Raw genomic sequence first — 25761 nt, forward strand, 5'->3', positions numbered from 1 at the left:
AACAGGAAGATGACGTCCAATTGGTACAAAAATATATCCCACAATATGGCATGCCTTAACAAACACTGTGTAAAAATTTCAAGCATCTGCGATGAATAGCTGCTGAGAAATCTTTGACGAAAATTTGTTTGAAAATTTTGGCAAAAAATAAACAAAGTCATTATTTAACAGGATGTTGACGTCCGATAGATACAAAAATATATCCCACGATATGGCATGCCAAAACAAAGTCGACATTTAACAGAAAGCTGGCATCCGATTGGTACAGAAATATATCCAACAATATGGCATGCCTAAACAAATAGTGTGTTAAAATTTCAAGCATCTGCGATAAACAGCTGCTGAGAAATCTTAGAGGAAAATTTGTTTGAAAATTTTGGCTAAAATAAACAAAGTACATGTACTCATTTAACAGGAAGATGACGTCCAATTGGTACAAAAATATATCCCACAATATGGCATGCCTTAACAAACACTGTGTAAAAATTTCAAGCATCTGCGAAAAATAGCTGCTGAGAAATCTTTGACAAAAATTTGTTTGAAAATTTTGGCTAAAAATAAACAAAGTCGTCATTTAACAGGAAGTTGACACCCGATTGGTACAGAAATATATCCCACAATATGGCATGCCTTAACAAACACTGTGTTAAAATTTCAAGCATCTGCGATAGATAGTTGCTGAGAAATCTTTGACGAAAATTTGTTTGAAAATTTTGGTTAAAAAATAGGCAAAGTCGTCATTTAACAGGAAGTTGACGTCCAGTTGATACAAAAATATATCCCACAATATGGCATGCCTAAACAAATAGTGTGTTAAAATTTCAAGCATCTGCGATAAATAGCTGCTGAGAATTCTTTGACGGAAATTTGTTTGAAAATTTTGGCAAAAAATAAACGAAGTCGTCATTTAACAGGATGTTGACGTCCGATAGATACAAAAATACATCCCACCATATGGCATGCCTTAACAAACACTGTGTTAAAATTTCAAGCATCTGCGATTAACAGTTGCTGAGCAATCTTTGACGAAAATTTGTTTGAAAATTTTGGTTAAAAAATAAGCAAAGTCGTCATTTAACAGGAAGTTGACGTCCGATTAGTACAAAAATATATCCCACGATATGGCATGCCTTAACAAACACTGTGTTAAAATTTCAAGCATCTGCGATAAATAGTTGCTGAGATAAATGCGACAGAAATTTTTGTTACGGACGGACAGACAGACGGACAGACAGACAGACAGACAGACGGACGGACAGACAGACACACAAGGGTAAAACAGTATACCCCCTCTCCTTCGGAGCGGGGGTATAATAAAGATAAAAATTTAATTATCCTTGATGGAATGAAACGTGTTTGTGTATATTATATAATTTTCTTTTACCAACTGCTACCACTGTACGTGTGCGAGTTTGTCGCCTTTCCAACTACTTGCTTTGTGTTGACGACACTTTTTCCTCATTTAAAGTTGGATTGATTGACGATGTGTCCTGTCTATTCGACATCAATGCATCCAAAATGAAGAGTAATGAGTTGAATAGGAATAGTCCGCCTGCAGCACATTCCAGAAAAAACCCTGCTCGAAGAAAATATTCGTCGTATGGAAGAAGCCAATCGTGGTTCAGATCTTTTGGAGCTTCTTGTTTAGTATAGTTATCCTTGTACAAAATGGCCCCCATAAGACATTCAAACGCTGTGAAAAAAGCAGGCAATTTTACATGTAAGTATCATAATGATCAACATGAAATATTGCCTAAGATTTAGCGACCTGTAGCCGTTCTCTGAAAAAAAAGTTGAGTTAATGTGTAATTTTAAGCCTATTCTTTTTTTATATAAATTACAAATCTAAAGAAACTAGAAAACTGACCAGTCAGGAAGGGCCCCGCTATGACAATTAATATAGAGGAGTGAAAAAAAACTTTGAATTCCATCCTCTTTATATTAACAATGATGGAAAATAAATGCCCGGCATAACCCTGATGTAAAGAACTGCAATATATATAAGGTGGTAAAAAAATATAAATTTTTTAGTAACAAGTGTATTTTTAAAATTTCAAGATAACTCCTGAATGTCCAAAACTCTAAATAGTAACCTAGCTTGTATCTGCATAAAACAGGGATAACCTCATGTCTTATAAAAAAAACTAAATTAAATGTGTATTTAAAAAAGATTTAAACAGGTGTTTTATAAAATGCAAGCCTTCAGTGAATGCAAATACATTGTATCACCCAGGGTTGACCTCAACTTCAAAACAAACATCAGTTGCAGACAAAGGTGTTCATTAATCTTCATATGACAGATAGAGATAAGCCTCGAAATTTTTTGCAACAGGCAAGCTAATTAATCCCAGGGGATTAATTGTACTGCTCTCTCATCCTTTTCTTCTAAATTTACAATAATATTTTTTTCTTCAGAAATGACAGAAGGGGATTATTATCTGATTACCTGTTAAAATTAACAGCATAAGGGCAGAAAAAAATAAAATTAATAATTAAAAAATAAAATAGTGAAAAAGGATATCTTAATATATATCTTGATTTTAGAACTCAATGAAATTATCATAAATCATTGTGTACGGTATTTTAACCAAAAAAAGTATGAATATGATATATTTTAATCCATATTTCAAAGAATGTACACAATACTACACATCATTCAAAATTGACCTTAACTTCAAAACAAAGTTCATTTGCAGACACAGGCAGTGCAGTAATTAATCTCAATGTGACAGATAAAGATAAAGCTTAGGATTTTCTTCCTGTGGAAGGTTAATTAATCCCAAAAGACAAATATTGCACAGCCTTCCAAGTATACAATGGTAACATTCTCAGCAGTTATTTCTCTTTGCCCGTTCATTATTATGCATAGTTAAGGAATCTACCCCACCACCCAAGCTCTAAACCAGAAGACATAGACAACCAAACTTAGCATCAAAATATGTATTTCTGTCTACTGAACTACCATACCAAATTTGAGCTTGATTGGGCAACCATGAAAAAAGTTATTAGAAAAAAACAGAAAATTTGTGGACGGAAGAGTGACAGACGGACAGACAGAAGGACGGACAGAGTGATTACTATAGGGCACCCGCCAATCCTTGCGGGGCCCTAATTACCATAAAAGTAATTCCCAGTGAATAATGTTGACTATATTCGTCAAAATTTCTTAAGAATATTTAACCTGTCCCACTCTTAGTAATTCGGAAAATACGGCTCGAAATTCGACTGAGAAGGCGGCTGGTGATTTTGAATTTATAAAGAGTTATTTTTGTTACTGAAACAGTAACCGACGCATCCACGAAAGTACATCCCCGCGAATAAACGAAATAGTCACAGTTCACGAAAATTGGCCCCACGAATTTCAATGATTCTACAGTATATTCCAACGAATTGCATGCCTAGACAAACAAAATTTGTTTAAAGCTGCTTGGTCCGATTTTATATCAAATTTCATGCACGCTTTTAAACGATGGCTATGCTTAGTATATGTATAATAATAGACATTGCAGTAGTTTTACCCGTCAATTATGGCAAATTTCAATAAAGAAAAATACGTACAAAATTTGCTAACAAAACAAACGACATTAAAAGGTACCGCGTTATTTCGCCTCATGTTGAATTTCACCCCCGACGACGAGACGGGTAATGTTGTATTACGACATTGACATCGCTTTAAATAAAGGTCGAAATGATCAGACAAATTACAAATAAACATGTGTACGTTTTGTTCGCTAATATTTCCAAAGTCTGCTTTCTTTACAATCGATGCATAGCATGCGGGTTGAATAACCCCAATCATTCGGGGGACGAACCCAAGCGGTTTCCTTTTCTAAACATTCCCGTGATGCATTTTGGTTTGTTTTTTCGTTTGCCCAAAGAGAAATTATTTTTATTTACTTTGAATATTTCTAACTTTAAAAGGAGACTGATTATGCTGGTGTAAATGGGAGAAAGTCAATAACTTTCTAAGATAAATGATTGGTATGGAAAAAATTATGATACTGTAATTACAAATAAAATCGGACCAAGCAGCTTTAAAAATTTTGGCTAAAAGTATTATGTCGTCATTTAACAGGAAGATGAGGTCCGATTGATACAAAACTGGCATGCCTAGACAAACAAAGTTTGTCTGAAAAATCTGCCTAAAAATAATATAAGTCGTCATTTAACAGGAAGTTGACGTTCGATTGGTACAAAAATATATTCCAAAGTATGGCATTTCTAAACAAAGAGTGCGCTAAAAGTTAAAGCATCTGCGATGAATAGTTGATGATAAAAATTCGACCGATTTTTTTTTACGGACGGTCAGCGCACAAGGGTCAATAGAATATCCCTTTCTCCTCCGGAGCGTGGGTTTAATAAGTGAAACATTATGACAATATTTAATTGTAAGCAACCAAATGCAATATATAAAATATTAAAAGTACAATATCGAAAAATAAACAATACACATTAAGTAATTCACGAAATTGAACATAAAGTGTCCTCTCACAATTTTGTCTGCTTGAAACGACAATCAACATTTATGGCCAGGCTGGATGTTCCAAGAGAAATATAATATACACATATAAACACTGCCGCAGTGACGCGGTTGTTTCCAACATTTTTAACGATGAGGTTTTGAATTAAAACACGTACATTGTCGACCAGAATAAAGCGTCGTTGGCTATCACGTTACCACAACATTTGCAAATGTCACACGGACTAACAATTTAACATATGTAAGCCCAAAATCAAGCAAGACAGGTGTAGCAAGGCAGACAATCAATAACCGATTCTCCAATTTGAAAAGGTTACATGTATAAACAAGAGGCCCGTGGGGCCACATCGCTCACCTGAGCAGCAATGACTTTAAATGGGCATTCAAAAGATATCGTGACCCTTCGGTAGAATAACAAAAAATGTTTGTGAAGTATTCAATTTTACACTTATTTTTGCATACACGTAATATTAGACATTGTGCATGCCCTTTATGCAATACTATTTTTACCGAGAAAAAGAAAACCCTACGCAAGATATAAAACTAAACATTTGGTAGGGGTACACTGTTAACTTCAAATTCCCTATATTTTCGTCCATCCCCCCCTTCCCCCACTTTATATAGCTATCAAAATATATCAGAGAATATCGGTTCATTTCTTCCTCAACTACTTACTAGTTATTGTATTTTTTTTTAATATACATATATTATAATATTAATTGTATTTTATTAAAAAAAAAATAAAAATTCCAATAGATGTGAAGAAGATAATTGTACCTCAATGCGCTCAATTCCTTAAATTAAAAACATTAAAAAATTTAAATTGTCTTCCCCATTATAATTAAACGACTATTGTTTACCTGACGTTAACGCGTGTGACTTTTATAAACTTACTCACACTTAATTGATGAATACATTGGAATGAAAAATGTCACGTGACATGTTAAAGAGCTATAAAAATCAATGAATTGACAGGCATATCACTCTATTTTACTAAAGCCCACCTATTATTTTCATCTTTATTCAAAAACAACAAATGGCTACAAACCAGGATGATTTTCTGCTGTAATATTTTCTTAGGAATAGCGATAATACTTTTATCCCCGTAACAGAAATGTGTCAGAACTATGGCCACTGTTTAAACGGTATCGTTTTTATTAAATCGTGTCTGAAAAACTATTAAAATTGGCGTAGGTTTCATATTATACATTGTTTAAAGAAGGGGCCCCAGCTGAGGGTAGTAACAGTATATCATCTTTTAATTTTTCTGTACAAGTATTTAACGTTTAGCGAGAGATTTCTAATGATCAACCAAAATTTCAGTGTCAATCGTAGAATTCTGAGAAAGATGCAGAGCTCACAATTCTGCTAGGTTTGAGTCATATTTTGTTCACATGAGTTTATTACATTCAGATTAAGATTTAACTTGGTATATCCTATTCAGCATTTAAAATGGGTAAAAAAGAATTGCCTAAGATCTGTGTACAAAAATTAAACATAAGACACATGCACTATAACAAATAAAGAGCAATTTTTTTTTTTCAAAATGTAACATATATAAACCTAATATATTTCTGTCAGCGATAGTAAACTCTGTTTAAACAGAATAAACTCGAGAAAATTTTGAGCATCTCAACAAAACACATTGCATTAATTAACCATTACGCAAATGATCATACCGAATTACCTGTAGAATGAATTGTATTTTTAGTACTATAATTATACATCAGATTTTGCTTAATTTGCACAGGTAAACAGTCAACTGTCGGATTTACTGAAGTCTCTGTTTGATTTGATACGTAAATATTACAAAATACAGGCGATAGTTCCCAGGTTACAAGGCATAAATAATGAAAACGAAACAAAAATCAAAATAAGCTAACACCACCGTCTTATGTGAAAACTGTCAACGCATTGAACTATTTAGCCTCAATTTACTTCACAAAATCGGCACCAATATACATGTAGATTGTATGTTTCAAAGATTCCCTTCGCACGCGAACTGTTGCACAACAAACAAATTCATCTTGTCAGATCGACTCGTTTATCATACATCATGGCTGCCTTAAACAATGAACCTCGTTTTAGAAATATGGAAAAATTACATTCCACTCGTAACCAAGTGACTCGTACCCAAATAGACTTGTGATCATATAATACTATGCCTTTTATTAAAGAGTGAAAAGAATTTATAAATTTGTCAAGCTAATTAATTGATTTTTTTAAAGAAATGATTGCATGTATACAAATTTCTATCAAATGTTGATATACCATAGGGACCCCTTTTGAAAACCTATAGAAGATGACAATATATTATTAAAACTCTACATTCATTTATCTCAATTTTCTTAATTATTGTAATTATATCAAAACCTAACCTTAATAGATTATCTTTTACATTTACAACCCAAGTATCATTGCTTACGCCGGACCATTCACCAATGGATTATTAGTTTGAGAAAATCTTTAAAATGCACCCCCCTTTTTCTACATTTTCGAGGTCTTCCCCGCTTTGATAAAGATCGGTCTTTCATTTCTGCAATTTATATTTGCCTTCCCATAAGAATGCTTTGTGCCAAATTTTGTTGAAATTGGCCAAGCGGTTTAGAGAATAAGTTCAAAATGTTAAAAGTTTACAGACGGACAGACAGACAGACGGACAAAATGTGATCAGAATAGCTCACTTGAGCTTTCAGCTCAGGTGAGCTAAAAAAGGAAAAATGTACGAAAAATGTTTTTAAACGATATTAAAGTAGATCCAGTGTTCTGTGATGTCACACCTTTTTGTAAAACGGTGAATTCTTTAAGAATTGTGCAAGATAGTTTTATTTATTTTATGTGAATTTTATCACATGGATGTAATTAGAATTATTGGTATGTTCAAGATATTTTCGCACTTAATTTTATCCTAAATTTCCAAATTTTTATATATCTTATCTATGCAAAGGGGAAATAACTCTTTTTCTGACTTTTCTCTCAGTTGTATGTCTAAATGCTATTTTTTTTCTTATTTCAACGATTAATTCTAAAATATTTTTGTAATTTTAGTTTTCTGATAATGTTGACGTTAAAATTAAACAAGAAAAACAAATTTCTGCCTACAAGATTTTACTTTTAACAAAAAAAATACGGTTTTCTAATGCTAAAATATGCTTTAGATTATGTTTATTTGGCATCTCAAAAAGTGTGATGACATGTATATTTTTTCAAACAATTGATGACATTTAAGTGTATCAAGTCGAAATCAGTTCGGTTTTTCAACTTTACTCAGAGAATTTTACGAGTAGGGAGCTACCTTAATAAGTGTTAATATATTTTTCTTAAAGAATTCACTCACATGCACATAAAATGGATGTTGTAGCTAACATCTTTACACATACATGTACACCGACTCTAGTTGTACATTTTATCAGTAACGCTGCCAGAATCATTAGTCCCTCTCCCAGTATTCCAAATCCAATTCCAGTGGTTGCCATTAGAATAATGGGAGTCTTCCAGGCTGTAAATATAAACTTGTTATGTTGTTTTTTTTTAATTTCTTAGAATCCCTGCTTATATACCCACATATTTTTTCACAGCATTAAAGAATTCATTAATTTAAGTATTTGATTGGCTAAAAATCTTAAAAGAGCATGGTCACGATTTTGGTCAAAAATTATTTTTTCGATTTGAATAATTAAAATGCTTCAGTGAGGCCTTTTTAATAGCCAAACAAAATTTGAGTGTCATTTGTTGAGTTAAAAGCGAGTTACAGAGCTTACAATTCTTGAACTATGTAAACAAAAACAGGGCACGAGCCTTGTTTACATAAAACAGATTTGTGAGCTCTGTATCTTGCTTAAAACTTAAAGACTGACTGTCAAATTTCATTTGATCGTTAGAAATGCATTTATAAAGCATTGTAAATAATAAAAATAGAAAAATGGAATTTGACGAAAATCGTGACCACGCCCCTTTAATTGGCTTGGCTTGTAAAATTTACCTATAATGTATAAAATAACTTCTTAAAATTAGTGCATTTAATTTTCTTAACTAAATAATCGAAATTTAAATAATATGAAACAAGAAAATATTGACGCAAGCCTAAAAAGATGATGGCCTCAAAACTAACAAGAACAGTCTTGAATTTTCCCGAACTTATAGAAGCTGTCTAATACATATTATAACAAGCACTCTGAGAGAACTGCATAGGCGATACACCTCCTCTTCCGGTTTGTATTATTCTGTGAAATCTAGGTAACATACGACTATTTCAATTTCTGAACTTTTATAAACGAAATGTTATGCTTTATAATTCAGAGATAAAGGAACAAAGGAAATTTAAACTATATAGCATATATAGACGGTAAGAAACTATATTGTTCATAACAGTAAATTGTTTTCCCAAATTTCTACCAGCGCACACTCAATGGACTTGGCAAAATTACAGGAGATAAAATAAAGAGTATTATTTTACCCACTTTGTATTAATTCGATATGCAATATATCGAAGCATAACTGAGAAAAAAAACAAATTCGTAATCTTCAAGTACCAATGACGTTTAGAATATATAAAACAAAAGACAGTATTCTTCCGATTTTTCGGTATATAAGACCAAAATTTTGAGTCTATTATTTTAATATAGTTGTATAGATATAAAAAAAATCTTTTAAAATCACAAACACCCTCAGGTTTTTTTTCGATTTTTAAACTGCAAACTATCACACAATTTATACTATGTTATCCAATATACATGTAACATTTAATTTAAAAAATATATTTTTTAAACTATTCAATTAATAGTGAAATCTCGTAAGGAACTGTTAAACTTTATTGGTAATGTTATTGACATTTTAAATTGACTTACTTAAAAACATGTTAACAAAAAAAGATGGGGGAATAATATGGCACAACTGCCCATTTGGTTTGGTCGTAAAATACAATTTCAAATTGAACAGATTTTTCAATGAAATTTGATATGTTATAATACGAGTTTACAAAAGGGTAATTTCTTACTAAATTCAGTTTGAAATATTAAAAAAAAAAGATAAAAAAATTAATAAATCCTAATGATTTGGTGGTATCAAACCCACAACCTAAAAACCTTTGTTCTATAAAGTTACCTAATGTCTGGTGCTCTGACCACTAAGCCATTTCATTACAACAAAGAGCGTTGTATAAATTCTTTATGATTTTATGCTTTATGAGACGTTGGCCACGAATTTATGGCATTATTTTTCTAAAACATTCAATTGATGGGCAACAACATGACAGTTTTAAAGTATATTGGGTCATCTCTCCACATTTTTGTCGATAAAAATCGGTTTAAATTCCATTAAATGACAAAAATATGGAGCTCATACCTACTCTATAAAAAAAGGCATTGAAGTTATGAGAATGACACTATTTGGAGGTTTTGACAAGCATACGCCAGTATGAATCAACCTATTACAAGTATTTAAAATATTTAAGGGTTACAAACCGATGTTACGTTAAATATGCAGTTTTTTTTTTTATTATTTTTAGACATTTATCAGATTTAATGATATTTTATTTTTACAGTTTTTAATCATTCCTCATATGGGCATATTACACGCCTTATTCACCCATCTTCTTTTTTCCACTTCACAAATAAGCAACTACATATGAGTCATGAAAGTTTTAAAAAAACTACAAATTGAAAAACTTTGAAAATGCATACTTTTTAGGGATTAAGACACAATTTGAGCGTGAAATTTTAATGTTTTCAATAGTTAATAACACATGAACGTATATTTATATTGTCTCCTTAAAATGTGAAAGTCAAATATTGAGTTACATGCAAGATTCAAAGTTTGGAATTCTTCGCTTTGTGTACAAAGCTGGTCTTGTTATTGTTTACATATATATTTTATTGGTATAATTTCTGTTGATAATATTAGTTTTGAAGATAGATATTAAATCCATTTATCTTGTTTACTACGAGTCATTTTGTCACAGAAATGGCAATTCCCTACTTACCATTATATGTAAAGTAAACCAATATAAGACTTGTTCTTTGTATTAATAATAGTATTTCTATCTTTGTATCTCTCTTGTTACTTGACGTCTACAATGCAAACTTTGGTCAACTATTCAAAATGCACTATAATCCATCTAATACATAAAGATTAATTTTTTTATTTCAATTCGTAGGTTAGGTCCCCTTAACTCATAATAGTTACCTTTATGCTCTAAACAAAACTCATGCTGATTTCGATCACCTAACAAACATGTAAATATCAAATTTTGAATAACAAAAAATCATGCCAAGAAAATCATGCCTACTTTCGAATATCAGTATCTTATGTGATACCAAAAGCTAATTTTAGACCACTGTACATAAATGGTTTGAAGGTAAACACCTTCAGAATTGTAATGATGTTATATCACGCGGAAAAGGATATTTGATAAATTGGTCCTTTATATGAGTACAAATAATAAAAAAAGAAAAACACAAATGGGTGAACAATCAGGGACGCACATGAGAATACTTCCCTTAAACAATGACATAATTATGTTTTTCCCTGAAGACTACTTTTATTCGTTTGAGTGTAAATATCCTTGCTGACGGTCTGTAGCTTCCAGTCTAAAAAAAATCGGATGGACGACCTGGGAGCTTAGTGCCACCCATTGAAAAAAAACGTGCATTTATTGCATGCGCTAGTTTTGGATTGATTAACCATATTTATAGGCAAATTATATAAAACAATTGGTACCATTAAATTCTTCATGCAATTTACTACTGATAGTGTATCTTAACTTGCATCTGATAGTCTTTTAACACCATTACCAGCTCCGTAAAATGAACTAATGCAGTTTATATACATGTGAAAATGGCGACTCTCGATCTCAATGTGAATTTAACATTCTTGATTTTCCGAGATCGGTAGGCTCTTCCGGAGAAAGTCTGAGGCAAGTTAAGATGTATAAGTATCATAGTTTGATTTGCATAGAACAACTATTGCATAATCTTTATACAGATATAGTTTCAAATCTCACAAGAACGCTTTTCCTCATTATGTTCAACTGAAAAAGAAATCATGCAACTTTTGATCTCCACTAAAAATATAATTCGATTTTTACATTATTTTTTGATTAATTTTGAACTTTAAAAGCTCTAACTCTTAAAAAATGTCAAGAAAATAAATTACTATTGTAGGAATGATTTAGGTCCACAGTCCATACAAGTTTACATCTAGATGGAATTTAGCATAAAGATTGCAATTTACTTATTATTTAAACGGACTTTGAGTTCTTTTATATGTGAGTGTTTTACCGTCATTCAAAATCAACAGAAATTATAGCGTGTATAGCTTACGGAGGCTGTAAGGTCAACAAATTAACCATAAAATCTACCAAAATTGGTTTGTGTCCATATAAACTATAATTATTTAGAAAAGGAAACGTCTATATAATTTGTTTACCTTTAAATTAGATATGGACATCTTTCTTTATTTTGATAAAGCGCTTTTCTTCTAAAGAAAATCATTACAGTCTAAAATGACATGTCCATTAAACTATCTAAAGAGGTATTTTGTACTTGAGCATGCGAATAATTTTAAATTGAAACTTTTTACCCTGAAAAACTTTGTTTGATTTTTCGATAATGAAAACAACAAGATATTAATTTACAAACAAAGAGTACAGAGCAAGAACTTATATAGTTACATTTTATCATAAATAGCATAATTTGCCTGTGTCTGTCAAGTGTTGCAAAGAAGGGTCGAAAAACATCTTTCTTGTACTGTCGTTTACTAGAGTAAAATCCCACATTGAACCATAAGCCTTTACAGGTAATGCAAGTGGTGCGTGTGCTGAAGGATTTTTAGATAATGACAACAAGAGAATAATTTACAAACATAAAGTACAGATTGTCTTTTATCATAAGTAGCATAACTTGCCTGTGTCGGTCAAGTGTTGGAGAGAAGGCTTGAAAAACATTTTTCTTGAACCGTCTTTCACTAGAGTAAAATCCCATAAGGAACCATAAGCCTTTATAGGGTATGTTATTGGTGCATGTGGTACTGGACGCCATTGAGCATCTATTCCGTCCCACTCCGGATACGCCACTGCCGTGATGTGGAAAATGATCGCTATCCCTCCAGCTACGAGCGACGCTATTTTCAGTGAAGTAAATCCTGTTCTCTTATGACTCATTTTTCACGCAAGCGAAAATTCCTGAAAAAAATATCGAAGTATCAATATAATAACAAATCTAAAACCCACTTTTTAGTTTGTTATGCTGCTACATAGCAATTCAATATAGCAAATACATAAAGGAATAAAAGATATTGTTATGTAACTTACTATGTTGTAAAATGTTGTTAAATTGATAATTTGCTGACTTGTATCTAAATATTATTACCATTAATGACGAACGTACATTCAACACAAACCAATATACTACTCCATAACAGGACATCTGGCTCTTTAAAATAATGGGGTGAGATAAAGGTCAGCCCAAAAATAGATACGCAAGAATCAGACAAATCAGTAGTGTCATTTGTGGTTAAATGCGGTATCTTCAATTACATTTTTTCTTGTTTGTCTCTTATTTTTACCCCATTAATAAAAGCAACATTATTACAAAATGTTAGTGTTTTCCTGTTAAACATTATAACTTTGCAAATAGTGTGATTGCTTTATCTCACTTTAATTAAGAATGAAAATATTTACAAAGTGGCTTTTGTTAGCTTTAAATGATTTATGAAGATTTCTAAACATGGACACACCTTCCCGCCCCTTAGCAAGTGCAGGTATATTCTGTATAAGTAAGTCAAATATATCACTTGTGGGTTTTTTTTCACAAAAATAATCTATATTTAAAAAAAATAAAGAATAACCTATTTTCTTTTATTTTTACGATAAAGTTTTAACCTTCATAAGGGTTCTTGAAAATCCTGAGTCTTTGTGTAAAAAGATTATTTCGTTTTTGAAAAATTTTATTGTTATTGGTGTGATCAACTTGAAAAGTATTCTGACCTTTGATTTGATTAAATCTTAAATCACCGATCCAAAGATAATAAATGTATGTGCTATGTTTTGGTTGAATTGGCCAAGTGATTTACGGTGTCACAAAAGAGTGTCACCGAAGATTAACGTCAAAAAATGGCTGAGGCAAAGTAATTATATATATATATAATTTCCGAATTCTCTTTATTACCTGGACTCCTTAGTTAATATCAGGACGATTATTATATTAACAAAGATTCAATATTCCTTTTGAAATGGACAGGCCGTGCAATGAAATAATAAACGACTAACAATGCTTTGAATCAAGGAGCGTTTTGCCCGCGACATGGACTGATTTTTATGAAATAAAAAAAACAACGTGTAAGATGTCTAACCATTCCTGTTTATTAATAATGTGAGGTCATTTAAAGCAATATGAGCTGTATTTCTTCGAATTTTTTTTGCTGCAAAAAGCTGCTAGAATGATAAGTCTGCATGTAACTTAAGCTTTAATGATAAATAAGATTTTTAAAATAATTAATTTTGTAAGAAGAAAGATTTCTCTTCTAAGGAATATATAGCATATCAATTTTTGTACAGGACGACAATAATTCAATTTTGCTCCAATTAAGGCTTTTTAACGGCCTTTTCCACAAAAATATGGCTAACAAAAATTTAAAAACCATGATATATTTTGTCATTTTAGTAAAAAATATCATTTTCGTAAAAAAAAATTTCAACATGAAAATTGCAGCTCATATTGCTTTAAATGTTTGATGCGTGTTGTTTCCCGACAGAGGTCAAAGGTCCGGGCTTGATTTTGAGCACATTTGTAACCTCGACCTAAACAAAGTTTTATGCATTGCTAGATGCATCTGCCTGGTTTTATTTGCTACTGTACATTGTAAATAAAATGTTGTTAAAAAGTTGTCGATAGGAATTTCCCAGAAGTTCGTTTTAAATTCATAACATGTATCTAAAGTTTTCGCAATTTTGATAAGATTATAAAGGAGAATTTAATACTTCAGTGACACCTTTAGAGAAAAAGTAATTTGAACATAAATCAATTTCCGTATAAAATATACAGATGAACAGACAGATAAACGATATGACTTTTAGCTCAGTCTGGCTAACATACAATTATAGAATACTTCAAAAATACATTCAAAGCTGCTTTTAGATTCTAATATTTACAACAATAACATATATATGTTATTCACAAACTAATTAAGTAAACAGAAAAAAATCTAAAATTGGAATGTGTCTCTTAGACGACTTGTGACGAAGTCTTAATGTCACGTTGAAGCCATGTAATGATTTCTTATCTTTTTCATTGAAATCTTAATTCAATGTGCATCTTAAAAGTGTAAGGTTTAATAAAGTGAAGTGTTATAAAAATGAGAGAATCTGACTTATCATCGGGACTATTTTTTATTAGCTTCTTAAGATATTAGCGATTGAAGAGATGAAATGAATAAAAATCAGTTTAAAATTAAAACGTTTAACATATTTTTTCCAGGCGAATTTATTGAATCAACTTACCCATTTTCTATTGCCTTCTTTCAAAAGGAAATGTATGCCTTAGTAGGGATCCCATATAAAATCTTAAAAACTTTGTTGCATCGGATACAATAGGATAGGACAAGTCCTAGACTCAGGCACGTAGCATCAGGGGGCTTAAATAGACTTATCATGGAGTTGGCCCCCCCACTTTTTTGGGAGTATGTAAAAAATTGATATAAAAATAAAGAAATGAGGAGTGAAATTGAAGTTATATAGTACGCCAGCCCCCCCCCCCCCCCCTCACTTTAAAAAAGTATAAACTGGCCAGAAACGATTTACTTTGTATCGTTTAGTCATATCTAATGAATGATTATCAACTTGTTGCTGTCTTATTAATATTCTCATTAATGTCTATCAAATATGGCATTGTATTTAATTGGCTTTAGTTGAGTACGAAACGGGAAAAAACAAATGTATACGAATTATGAAATATTAACATGATTAAACGAGTCAATTGGTTATCACTTTTTACTTATTTTTCTTATATAGTATTGCTGGCATTTCAGCGTAACGTGCGCAGTTAGTGGAAACGTTTCATGTGTTTTATGAGTATTTTTATATTTCAAATATGATGTACATCGTAAATCAACATTGAATTTTCAGTGTTTTATACGATCTGAAATCATACAGACGATACAGTATCATCGAGATGAAATTAAACCGTACGAAAATTGACGAAATTCAAAATTAAAATACATTACCCGGTACTTAGTGAAACTAGTACATTTAGCAATGCAATTTGTTTACGTTTGCATAACTTGTCAGTTGTTCATTACTGCAGATATATATAATTATATGTTTTAAATAGTGTTCTAGTTTGATTTTTTCCGATTATACATTGGGACTATAGTCAGTAGAACCCAAAATATTCATGCAGCACATTTAGACGATTTAAAAAAAAATACACACGCCTGTAAAAGATGCAATTGAAATAGATGTAACGGGAAATATCCTAGCTAGAAAACTTCATTGACATATCATCATTTTTTAATCGGAAAAATCACAGGATCGAAAACAGATTTCTTACGGACATTAAAAATGGGAAATGTTGACATCGTTTCTCCATTTCGAAGTCACTCAGAAGACCTTGCTCAATTTTACAACGTTATCATCCGGGTCTGTTGAAATGAAAAACCCCTTTGACTTATTTTTAGCCGTGTATTGAAACCAGGTTATGAGCTGGAGAGGACGTTTTCAAGAAGGAATAATAAGAATTTTCCATGCTTCTCAAAGAAAATCGAGTTATTCAGCAAAATGTGAATCAAGGATATTTTGGGACATAATATAATGGCCATGCATGTCCAGTTAATTTTGAGGAAATAATGATTCTTGAATAAATAATCTAAATGGTTAATGTTAAAGATTAGCAATATTAAATATTGCTAATCTTTAATTAAAAAAATCACAAATTATATAAGTATATTGTTTTTAGCATGATTAACAAATGTATCAAGTAAATAACATTAGATAAGATTTTTCTTTTTCCGTTCTGCTTTCCGTTCCGCGTTTTAGCAACACCCTTACCCCTATGGTTAAAAACTAGGGAAAAGGAAACGGTCTTGCACCTTTACAATATCAGGTCATGCACGCAATTATGATCTTAATTTTTTCGCCAAAATTATGCGTTCCATGGTCTTTTTTGAAAGATATCAGGCAAAGAGGTGATCGTTATTACAATAAATTATTTTCTGTTTACTCCAGAATGAAATTTGATTAAATGCATTTATGTTATTCCTCGAGCGGTCTATGCATGGTCTATGGTACTAAGGTTACCGTTAAGGCCCGTCGGGCTCTTGTTTAATTTTCATTTATCTTTTATAACATTTATTAAAATTCTGCTAACCGTCATTTACGGGTCAATTTAAGCCAGGTGATTGAACTATAGAACAATGCCAGGTAAATTTCAATCATCCATGACGTTAAAATATGTCATTTAAATACGCTCTAAATTGGTATATGTACCTATCAACGTACTACATAAAGTGTAAAGACATATTTTAACAGCATTCCATTGTACGCATGATTCTTTAAGTCTGCTTCATGATTCTTTGCCCTGTATATTGTATATTTCTTTTATCTTCATATGCAGTCAGTATGTGACTGCTTATGCTTATTTATGCTGACTGTGACATCACAGTTTGATTCCTATATACATAGTTAATAAGTGTCAAAAATGAGTGACAAATTTCTTTTCGTTTCAATGCCTAATCATTTCCATTGATTTCTTCTTTGAAGTGCAATATGAGATAATATGAAATGTGGCAAACGAAGGAAGAAATCTGTCTTATCTTGTAAACTGAAATCTTAGGACTTCAAAAGTTCATTGACTTTGACGCATAAATATCATTTTAACTAATAACAATCGTGCTCAAGACCATTTGTTCATGCTTTAATAAAATAACTGTATTCACAAGCAAATTTAAATCGATTGCTGAAAAACCCCCGAGGTCCACATGCTTTAACGGGGGACACCAGCTGGGTAACTTTTGTTCTTTAAATATACTGAACAAGGGCTGAAATCTGCTCTTTAATATGCTGACATAAGACATGCTGCTACAAGTTTTCCGAACGTATATATGAGAAATAAAGAGGAGTAAATATAACGCCACACACTAAACTTTGGTGCATTTACCTACTAAAAACATAGAATGAATGCAAATTAAGTGAAGTAATAAAGACCCCTTTTTAATTGGCGCACGAGAAGAAGCGACATAGTATTCGTGCTACCGAAAAAGTTAGACTGTTGCTGAAAGAATTGTATTAAATTTTGCGATCTATGTTGCGACTGTTGTACAATGAAAGCGAGTGTTGTGAGATAATGCGTTAGGATGGCGCTAGTGATCAGGTAATCGGACGATTGGACGTGTGCTGATGCGACTGGAGCATTACCGTCGTACTATCGAGGGTATATTGAAAACCGCCCGGTGTAAAAAGTTAAAAGGGAAACGCTAAATTTATGGCTTATCGTCCCCTCTGGATTTACCGGTAAGGGACTAATAAATTCAGATAACAAAAAGTATATTGCACTGGTTGGAAGATTATTGACAAGCTATCACACACTGCGTAATTAGGGGGAATAACCAGCAGGCATGCTTATGAAGGTGTCTTAAGACTAAGACATATCTTACGATGAACTTAAGCAACGTCTTATTCTTAAGTCAGTCCATCGATGATGTCTCAACTTAAGACCCTTCTTAAGAAATATCTTAAATTTAAGACAAACAAGGGCTTAACTTAAGACATATCTTTGTTTAATACTAAACAAAAATGGCTGCTGTCTTATGGTTTTTTCAACTGAGGAGACGTAGACGGCGAGACAGGATATTCAGAGACCGAGACAAACCGTTAGACTACGAGACAGAAGAAGCTATTGTTAGCAAGTATAGGCTGCCGAGACATATAATCATTCAGCTGTGTCAACAGTTCGAACACGAACTCCAACGACCTACATTGAGGTCATGTGCACTCACATTTTCTTTACAAATCATGGTAGCATTGAGGTTTTTCGCCACTGGAAGTTTTCAGGCTGTAGCTGATGACATTCATAACATTTCTCGGCAGAGTGTATCGTATGTACTCAGTGATGTAATTGAATGCCTTGTAAGAGTAGCCAACACGTACATATTTATGCCAACAAATCAAGGCGCCCTGAATGAAATTAAACGTGGGTTTCATGAGATAGAGGGATTCCCCAACGCAATCGACGCAATAGATGGTACTCACATCAAAATAAAAGCCCAAACTACCGACGAACACCTTTATGTTAACAGGAAACATTTTCATTCCATCAATGTACAATGTCTATGTGATTCTAAACTGAAATTTTTGAACATTGTTGCTAAATGGCCAGGTAGCACTCATGATTCGTTCATTTGCAACAATTCATCTTTATAACTTATTTTTTACAATGGCACTATTTTTATTGTATCGCTTGTATATGTTGAGAATTTCTTTCGAACCTCTTCCACAGTCCTCACATGGCGTTCGTGTTCACAGAATTTACTTTATCACATATACTTTCCCAAACTCTTTTTTTCTGGTTGTTGATGACGATATTAGACAATTTCGACAAAATCACGGTCCTATTCTTCTCAACTTCGTTTGATAATATTTGGATTTCGGCCTCTGAGAAGTTTGGGTTTCGTGTTCCGCCCAATCTGCATGTACATGTACTACATAGCACCGACTGCACAGCCTTTTTATATGGTTTCTAAACAATGGAATTGTTCCTTGATTTTAGGTCTACTGAGTACTGTTTATTACAAAGAAGGAGTGGATCAAAAATTTAGTTTTATTTGAGAGAGAGAGAGAGAGAGAGAGAGAGATGTTCTAAAAACGATGAAGTAGTGCTAAAAATGAGTTCATATCATTGATTGTTTTTTTTATATTTTGTATTAGATTATAATAAAACAAGTTTTTGGCCATTGGTATTGACCGCTTAATTATAACGGTCTCGTTTATCCATTATCATTTAGAATTGTACACGTAACACAGCGGAAAACTCGTTTGTTTTGTACATGAAAAAAATTAAGATGAAACTTAAGACATCTTAACCTAATACATTTCTAAGACGCTTTCGTTTTACATCCTAAGAGATGTCATAAGAATGTCCTAAGATATACCCTAAGATATCTCTTAAGACGTATCATAAGAAATTTTCATAAGCATGCCTACTGTACTAGTGTGCTACTTTTGTTGGCGTAGTAATACGCCCACCATGTTCAGTTCTTTAGTTTCAGTTGCCGATGGATCCGCAAGGTGATGAAACGTTATCAAATCTGTGGTAAGTTCATGTCGTTGGCGGAGACTCCAAAATCCAAGCTTAACTGTACAGCAACAATAAACAGTCTGTGTCATGCCTTTGATAATGCCAAGCATATGGTAGATGCATTAGTTCGCGCATTTACAAAACGTACCTATGAAAAAAACTTGTGTACTTCCCTCCATAACTTTAATGATCTATTTCTGTCTTGGCCTGATAATGGTGAACTCTCAATCAAAGACGTTGCTCCTAAGTCGATTTCATCAAGGACAAATCATCGAAACAGCAAAATAATATGTTTCTATGGATCAAGTGATTTTCAGTTGTGGTGGTGGCATGATCATTTAGTTTCTTTAGCATAATAAATGACACTCATCGGGATGGATTCAATGTTAATATACCACCCCACACAAATTCCAATTGGACGAAGTAATTACTTTAAGAAATAACATTAACAAAACTGCACAGTTGGCTGCTGCAAGTTCAAATGCAGTTTTTAATATCTTAGTTTGAAATGCACTCATGAAGCCATCGAATCAACCTCTTTAATAGCTGCAGGACTATAGCTCCCGGTCTGAAAAAATTCGGATGGACGACCTGGGAGCTACAGTGCCTCCCATAGTAAAAAACTGCAATTTACTGCGCACAAAAAATGCGCTAGTTTTGGACGATTAATCTCATTTACGATCACATTCTGTACAAATATTTGATCCAAAAATATTCCTCGGACATTTTACTACAGATATCGTCACTTCACTTGCCTCTGATATTCTTTTAAACACCATCAGTAGCCCTGTAAATTAAAGTGGTGCAAGTTTGTTTACATTTAAAAATGGCGACTCTCGATCTCGACGTAAATTTACATACTTCATTTTCCGAGGTCGGTTATCATAATTAAGAGAAAGTCTGAGGCAAGTAAAGTGACGATTTCAGTAGTAAACTGGCTGAAGAATTTAATGGTACTTATTTTTTTTTTACAGACTTTGTGTGAAAATAAGGTTAATAAGTTCAAAACTAGCGCAATTTGTAAGACGTTAAAATTCTTTGCTGTTTTGTTTACATTTTAAATTTTGAAAATTACTCCATTTGTAGACCTAAAATGAATGTGAAAAACTTTGGGAAATGTTTATTTATGCTCAAAATGAATGATAAGATAGACAAAATAGCTTGGAAAAGATTTTATACTGGTATATTAAAACTTTGTAAACAAAAACAGGACACAAGCCTTGTTTACATGACAAAGAGTTGTGAGCCCTGTATCTTGCTTATAACTTTAAGACTGGCTCTCAAATTTCATTTGATTATTAGAAATACATTCTTAAATCATTGTAAGTAATAATAACTGGGTTATCAAATCTTGAAGTTTACACTGAGCAATAAAGTGAGAAGTACTCTTTTCTATACATCTTTTTAGTACACAGTTTTTTTTCTCTTGGTGATAACGCGAGACATGTTTCTCCTAATTTTTATGATAGACAGACAATTCTTATTTCGTTCATTGACTACATACAATCTCTAGCTACAGGTCTGTAGCCGCCGGTCTGATAAAAATTGGAATGACAACCCGGGAGCTATAGTTCCATATGTGTTAAAAAATTCCAATTTACGGCTCACAAAAAAACCTGTTTTACAGATATTAAAGAAACTAACAGATTCATTGATAAGGTTTCTTTATATAATTTATAACAACAAATTTTTTTTTACATTTAACATCAAAACAGTTTCTTGAGGATTTTTTGCGAGTTGCTGTCAAGATACTCAAATGTTAACCAGTGGCTGTTGGCTTGAGTATATTGGAAGATGCATCGCTTCGTTTGGCACATACCGTATCCACAATGTAGAGTAAAGACGTCACAAAGAGTAGGCCACCAGCAGCACATTCAATGTAAAAACCAGCTCGGAGCCCATGTTCTTCATATGGGAGATGATAATTGACATCTGAAACTTTTGGAGCTTGGTGTTTTGTAAAATTATACTTATATAGGATGGCTCCCATCAGACTCTCAAATGCTGAAAACAAATGTAGAGACTGAAGTTTCCAAGAAACACGCGTGTAAACATTACAACATTCCAAAACAGGTAAAACACACGAATACCATGAACTTAAAATTAAAAATTTTAACCAACCAACCTCTGGTGGTCTGTAAAAACTTTGTCAAAGATTGTGTTTAAAGTTTTAAACTTTCCTCTTTCACTAAGAATACAAAGTTCATATCACAAATTTATAAAAAGGACTTCATATATACATGTACCTCCCTTTCATGAAACTCACAGAAATATAATTGCAGTTGTTAATTAAAGTTCGCCGGCTGTACTCACACGCAATTAATAGAAACATGATAGCCATCATATCCACACATGTGAAGACGATGGCCTTTTTTGTACATTTTTCCAACAAAGCTGCCAAAACTATGAGACCCTCTCCCACAACTCCTATACCAATTGCAGTGGTTGCCATCAATATAATTGGAGTCTTCCAGGCTGTGAAAATAACATATTTGTGTCAATATCGAAGTGTTTGTCTACTTAAGTTAATTAAATTACACGTACTTTCCATTTTGTAATACTGGTTGTAGTTTTTACTTGAAGAAAAATACAAAACAATTAGTACATAACATGACTTTTTTGATAATGCTTAGACATTCTTTATATTTTTAACGTTCTTAATTTATTAATTGTGATAAACGTTTGAGGCTTTTTCGATAGAAATACAAATGCACAGTATTGTATGGGGGATGGAAACATTTTATATTGAAATGCTTGTAGGGATTCCTGTTGGTATTTTTCAGGACAGAGGAAGAAATTGCTTTGACAACCATACTTATGTTTATGACAACCATATGTATTGTTATCATTAACAATTATTATTATAATACAGGATTTTACATAAAATCCTCAAAGATATTTTTCACAAAGTTTACATATATACTGTTTCAATTTTTAAGGGTATGTTTGGCTTAGAATCCATTGAAAGTAAAGAAAGGAATTAACTATGTGAATTATTTTTTAAATTTTGAACTTGTTACAAACTGCTCCAAAGCAATTTAAACAAAACCGTTTACTTATTTTATAAACGCCTAACTTGCCCGTGTCCATCAATTGTTGTGCTGAAGAATTATAAAAGAATTTGTTTGTGCTGTCCTCAGTAACAGAGAAGTCCCATATCGATCCATAAGCCTGTATTTGGTCCGATTTCCCTCTCGCTTCCCAGTGAGCATCTATCCCGTCCCATTTCGGATACGCCACTGCTGTAATGTGGGATATAATCGCAATACCACCGACAAAGAGAGTAGTCAGAACCATGTATCTGAATCTTGTTCTAATTGTTTCGCACATTTTTCGACATTCAATCGGGTAATACAGTGATTTACTTTAAGGTATTCGATGTATAACGACCACATTTTGTACCTAATAAATGAATGGTCCGATATTCTTAATCATGATATCATTTTGAAGGTATTATCAAATAAAAATAGTCCACCAAAGGAATTTTCAAAATTTTGATTATGGTCCAACTAATTACATCTGGAATTTTGCATTGAAGTCTATGGGCAACGTATGTTTTCTTAAGATATTGTAAAAAGTAACTTAAAATTTGCAAAACTCTCTTGGTGAATACATGCATAAACTTTCTCTTTATTAAAATATGAAATTAAATGAATCATTTACCGCAGATATTTTGACGAAGTTAAAATTTTATTTTTTTTTCATCAAGGGGAGATAACTCTTAAAAAAAAATAGGTGCAAAATGACCGGCTCCTTATATGTTGTCTGTCCTGTGAATTTGGTTCATTTCACTTGGATAGTTATCTAGCAATAAATATTTAACTAGTTTAAAATGATTCAAAATTGTTCAATATCCCTCCATTATACATTGAATACCTTAAAGCCTGCAGAATGGAAAACGTAGAAAGAATCTCAATAAAACCCACAAATGTATAATCTTATTGGCCAACCAAATCATACAGATTGACTATTCTTTTCTTTTTTTAATTTTAATATTTTAATGTCCCAGACAACTTAAACTTTTATTTGATGTCAGGGTTGGAAGGCCCTGAGTCATCAAATTTACAATATTATTGTGAAAAAAGCTGTCCATAGGACATATTTTGCATACACACACACATTCATCCAGTGTTTATGGTTGTGTTCACAGAGTAAATTTATATACTAGTATTCTTTGAGTTTAAAACAAAAGAAAAAAAACAGAAGTATAAAAAATATAGAGTATCCCAAGTCTAGATTAAAAAAAAATCAGAGAACACTTATTGAAGGGAAGAGAAAATATCCCATCGTTTTTAAAAGTTGTCTTCATTGTTATCTTTTTTATACATATAATGTTTTAAATTTCTTTTATACAGTATTTCTCTCTTTAAGCCTTCGAAAGAAGGTAAGATTTTGTTATTTCTTCTTTTCTTATAGATATGGCGTTTTACTATAATGATCATTAGATTGTTTATATTTTTGTGTCTTGACAGTTTACCAAACAAAAAAATCAACAATATTGGCATCAAACATCGCAGGCACGTAGCATCGGGGGGGGGGGGGGGGGGGGGGGCTGGCCCCCCACTTTTTTTCGCAGCAACTAATTTTTTAAAATTTACATATAAAAAATTGAATTATCATGGAGTTGGCCCCCCACTTGTTTGGTAGCATGTACAAAATTAATATGAAAATAAGGAAATTAGGATAGAAATTGAAGTTATATACTACGCCAGCCCCCACAGAATGGAAGAATTCAACACCTTATCACCAACGTACACGTATTTTCTTTGTAAGAATTGGTCCGTAGGACATTATTAATTTTTACGAGATAACATTCTATATTCACTCTCCTAACAAATATAATGTAACTTTTTTGCATATAATCAAATATTTATGTCATCACGAAGACAAAATTAAGTACTTAGTTGAAATGTATATTAGTTATTTTATACTTTTTCTCATAAGAAATCATTAAAATATATATATGAACAGAATATATAGCAAAAGTCCATTGAAAATTTACCCGTATTTGTATTATCATTTCTGAATTTATTCATGCAGATGTGATATTGTGGAAATATAAACTATAGATCCCGTTAGCGTGAATGTATTGCGCTAGCGCAAGATTTTAAGATCCAAAAAATCCAGGTGATTTCCGGGATTTTTGAGGAATTTTCGTTGATTATTAATTAGCGAAGCTTAACTGAGAAAAAATAAAAACAAATTGGTAATCTTCAAGTACCAATGATGTTTAAAATATATAAAACAAAAGACAGTGTTCTTCCGATTTCTCGGTATTAAAGACGAAAAATTCGAGTCTATTATTTTAATATAGTAGTATAGATTTGTAGATAAAATTCTGTGAAAAATACAGATTGACTATTCTCTTTGAATGTTACAATTAGTAGTTAACCACTGTATTAGACTGATTAATATAATATTCTACATGTAGTTATACTTTTTAACCTACCTGTTTTCAGTGCTGTTCAATTTAACAACTAAATATCGCAAAGAACCCTACATATGAACTTTTTTAAGGGAATCCATCCAAAGATACGAAGTTGTTAGAAAAACAGTGTATTATTCTTTTATAAAACCAATACCTGTGTAAGCCTTAGCCTGCAGAAGATATGAAAATCATGAATTCTCACAATAAGAAAGTAATCTCAATCTTCTTTGGCTGATAAATGGATCGATAGAGCTAGACTAAAATCTTTGTATCGAACACGGCGCGATTTATGATGATTTGATTTCCATCTGTTTGACCTATTTTCTTCTTGATTTTGATATTCTCTAGTTTTCTGATTGATTTGGTTTGTAGAAAATTACAAAGATATCCCGGTTGTTGCTGAAGCAGAATGGCTTATCTCTTCATCTGGAAGCACATACTGGTTGAATTGTCTTTCTACACAGCTTGCAGCTATTTGCGTAATTGATTACAATCCTAAAGCAAGGGAATTGTTGGGGTTTTTTTAAATCCCAAAATTACTGCATTGAAATTTATAGATATATATATGA

General features: G+C 32.2%; 2 protein-coding genes across 2 annotated transcripts; both read right to left on the reverse strand.

Annotated features, from left to right (window-relative positions):
- Positions 1–1314: 1314 nt before the first annotated feature.
- Positions 1315–12282, reverse strand: LOC128155469 (uncharacterized). Its single transcript, XM_052817188.1, has 3 exons — positions 12176–12282; positions 7818–7979; positions 1315–1693 (listed from the first exon to the last, which is right to left on the reverse strand). Exons 1-3 carry the CDS (start codon positions 12252–12254, stop codon positions 1428–1430), a joined length of 507 nt encoding a protein of 168 aa, XP_052673148.1. The 5' UTR covers positions 12255–12282; the 3' UTR covers positions 1315–1427.
- An 8657-nt stretch (positions 12283–20939) lies between these two features.
- LOC128161096 (uncharacterized) lies at positions 20940–23128 on the reverse strand. Its single transcript, XM_052824340.1, has 3 exons — positions 22845–23128; positions 22078–22239; positions 20940–21768 (listed from the first exon to the last, which is right to left on the reverse strand). The coding sequence occupies exons 1-3, from the start codon at positions 23092–23094 to the stop codon at positions 21524–21526; spliced, it is 657 nt and encodes a 218-aa protein (XP_052680300.1). The 5' UTR covers positions 23095–23128; the 3' UTR covers positions 20940–21523.
- Between the last annotated feature and the right edge of the window lie 2633 nt (positions 23129–25761).

This window comes from Crassostrea angulata, chromosome 1 (genome assembly GCF_025612915.1).
Source record: "Crassostrea angulata isolate pt1a10 chromosome 1, ASM2561291v2, whole genome shotgun sequence".
NCBI classification, from domain to species: Eukaryota; Metazoa; Mollusca; class Bivalvia; order Ostreida; family Ostreidae; genus Magallana; species Magallana angulata.

Bases quoted from the DNA above. Each gene is read 5' to 3' on its own strand.
- LOC128155469 (XM_052817188.1), bottom strand. From the start codon at position 12,254: ATGTGGGATTTTACTCTAGTAAACGACAGTACAAGAAAGATGTTTTTC. The intron at 7,980-12,175 runs GCAAATTATGCT...TTATATTTACAG, and splicing joins GCAACACTTGACAGACACAG to CCTGGAAGACTCCCATTATT. The intron at 1,694-7,817 runs GTGAGTGAATTC...CTTTTTTCACAG, and splicing joins AACATCCATTTTATGTGCAT to CGTTTGAATGTCTTATGGGG.
- LOC128161096 (XM_052824340.1), bottom strand. From the start codon at position 23,094: ATGTGCGAAACAATTAGAACAAGATTCAGATACATGGTTCTGACTACT. The intron at 22,240-22,844 runs GCAAGTTAGGCG...TTATTTTCACAG, and splicing joins ACAACAATTGATGGACACGG to CCTGGAAGACTCCAATTATA. The intron at 21,769-22,077 runs GTGAGTACAGCC...ATTTGTTTTCAG, and splicing joins CATGTTTCTATTAATTGCGT to CATTTGAGAGTCTGATGGGA.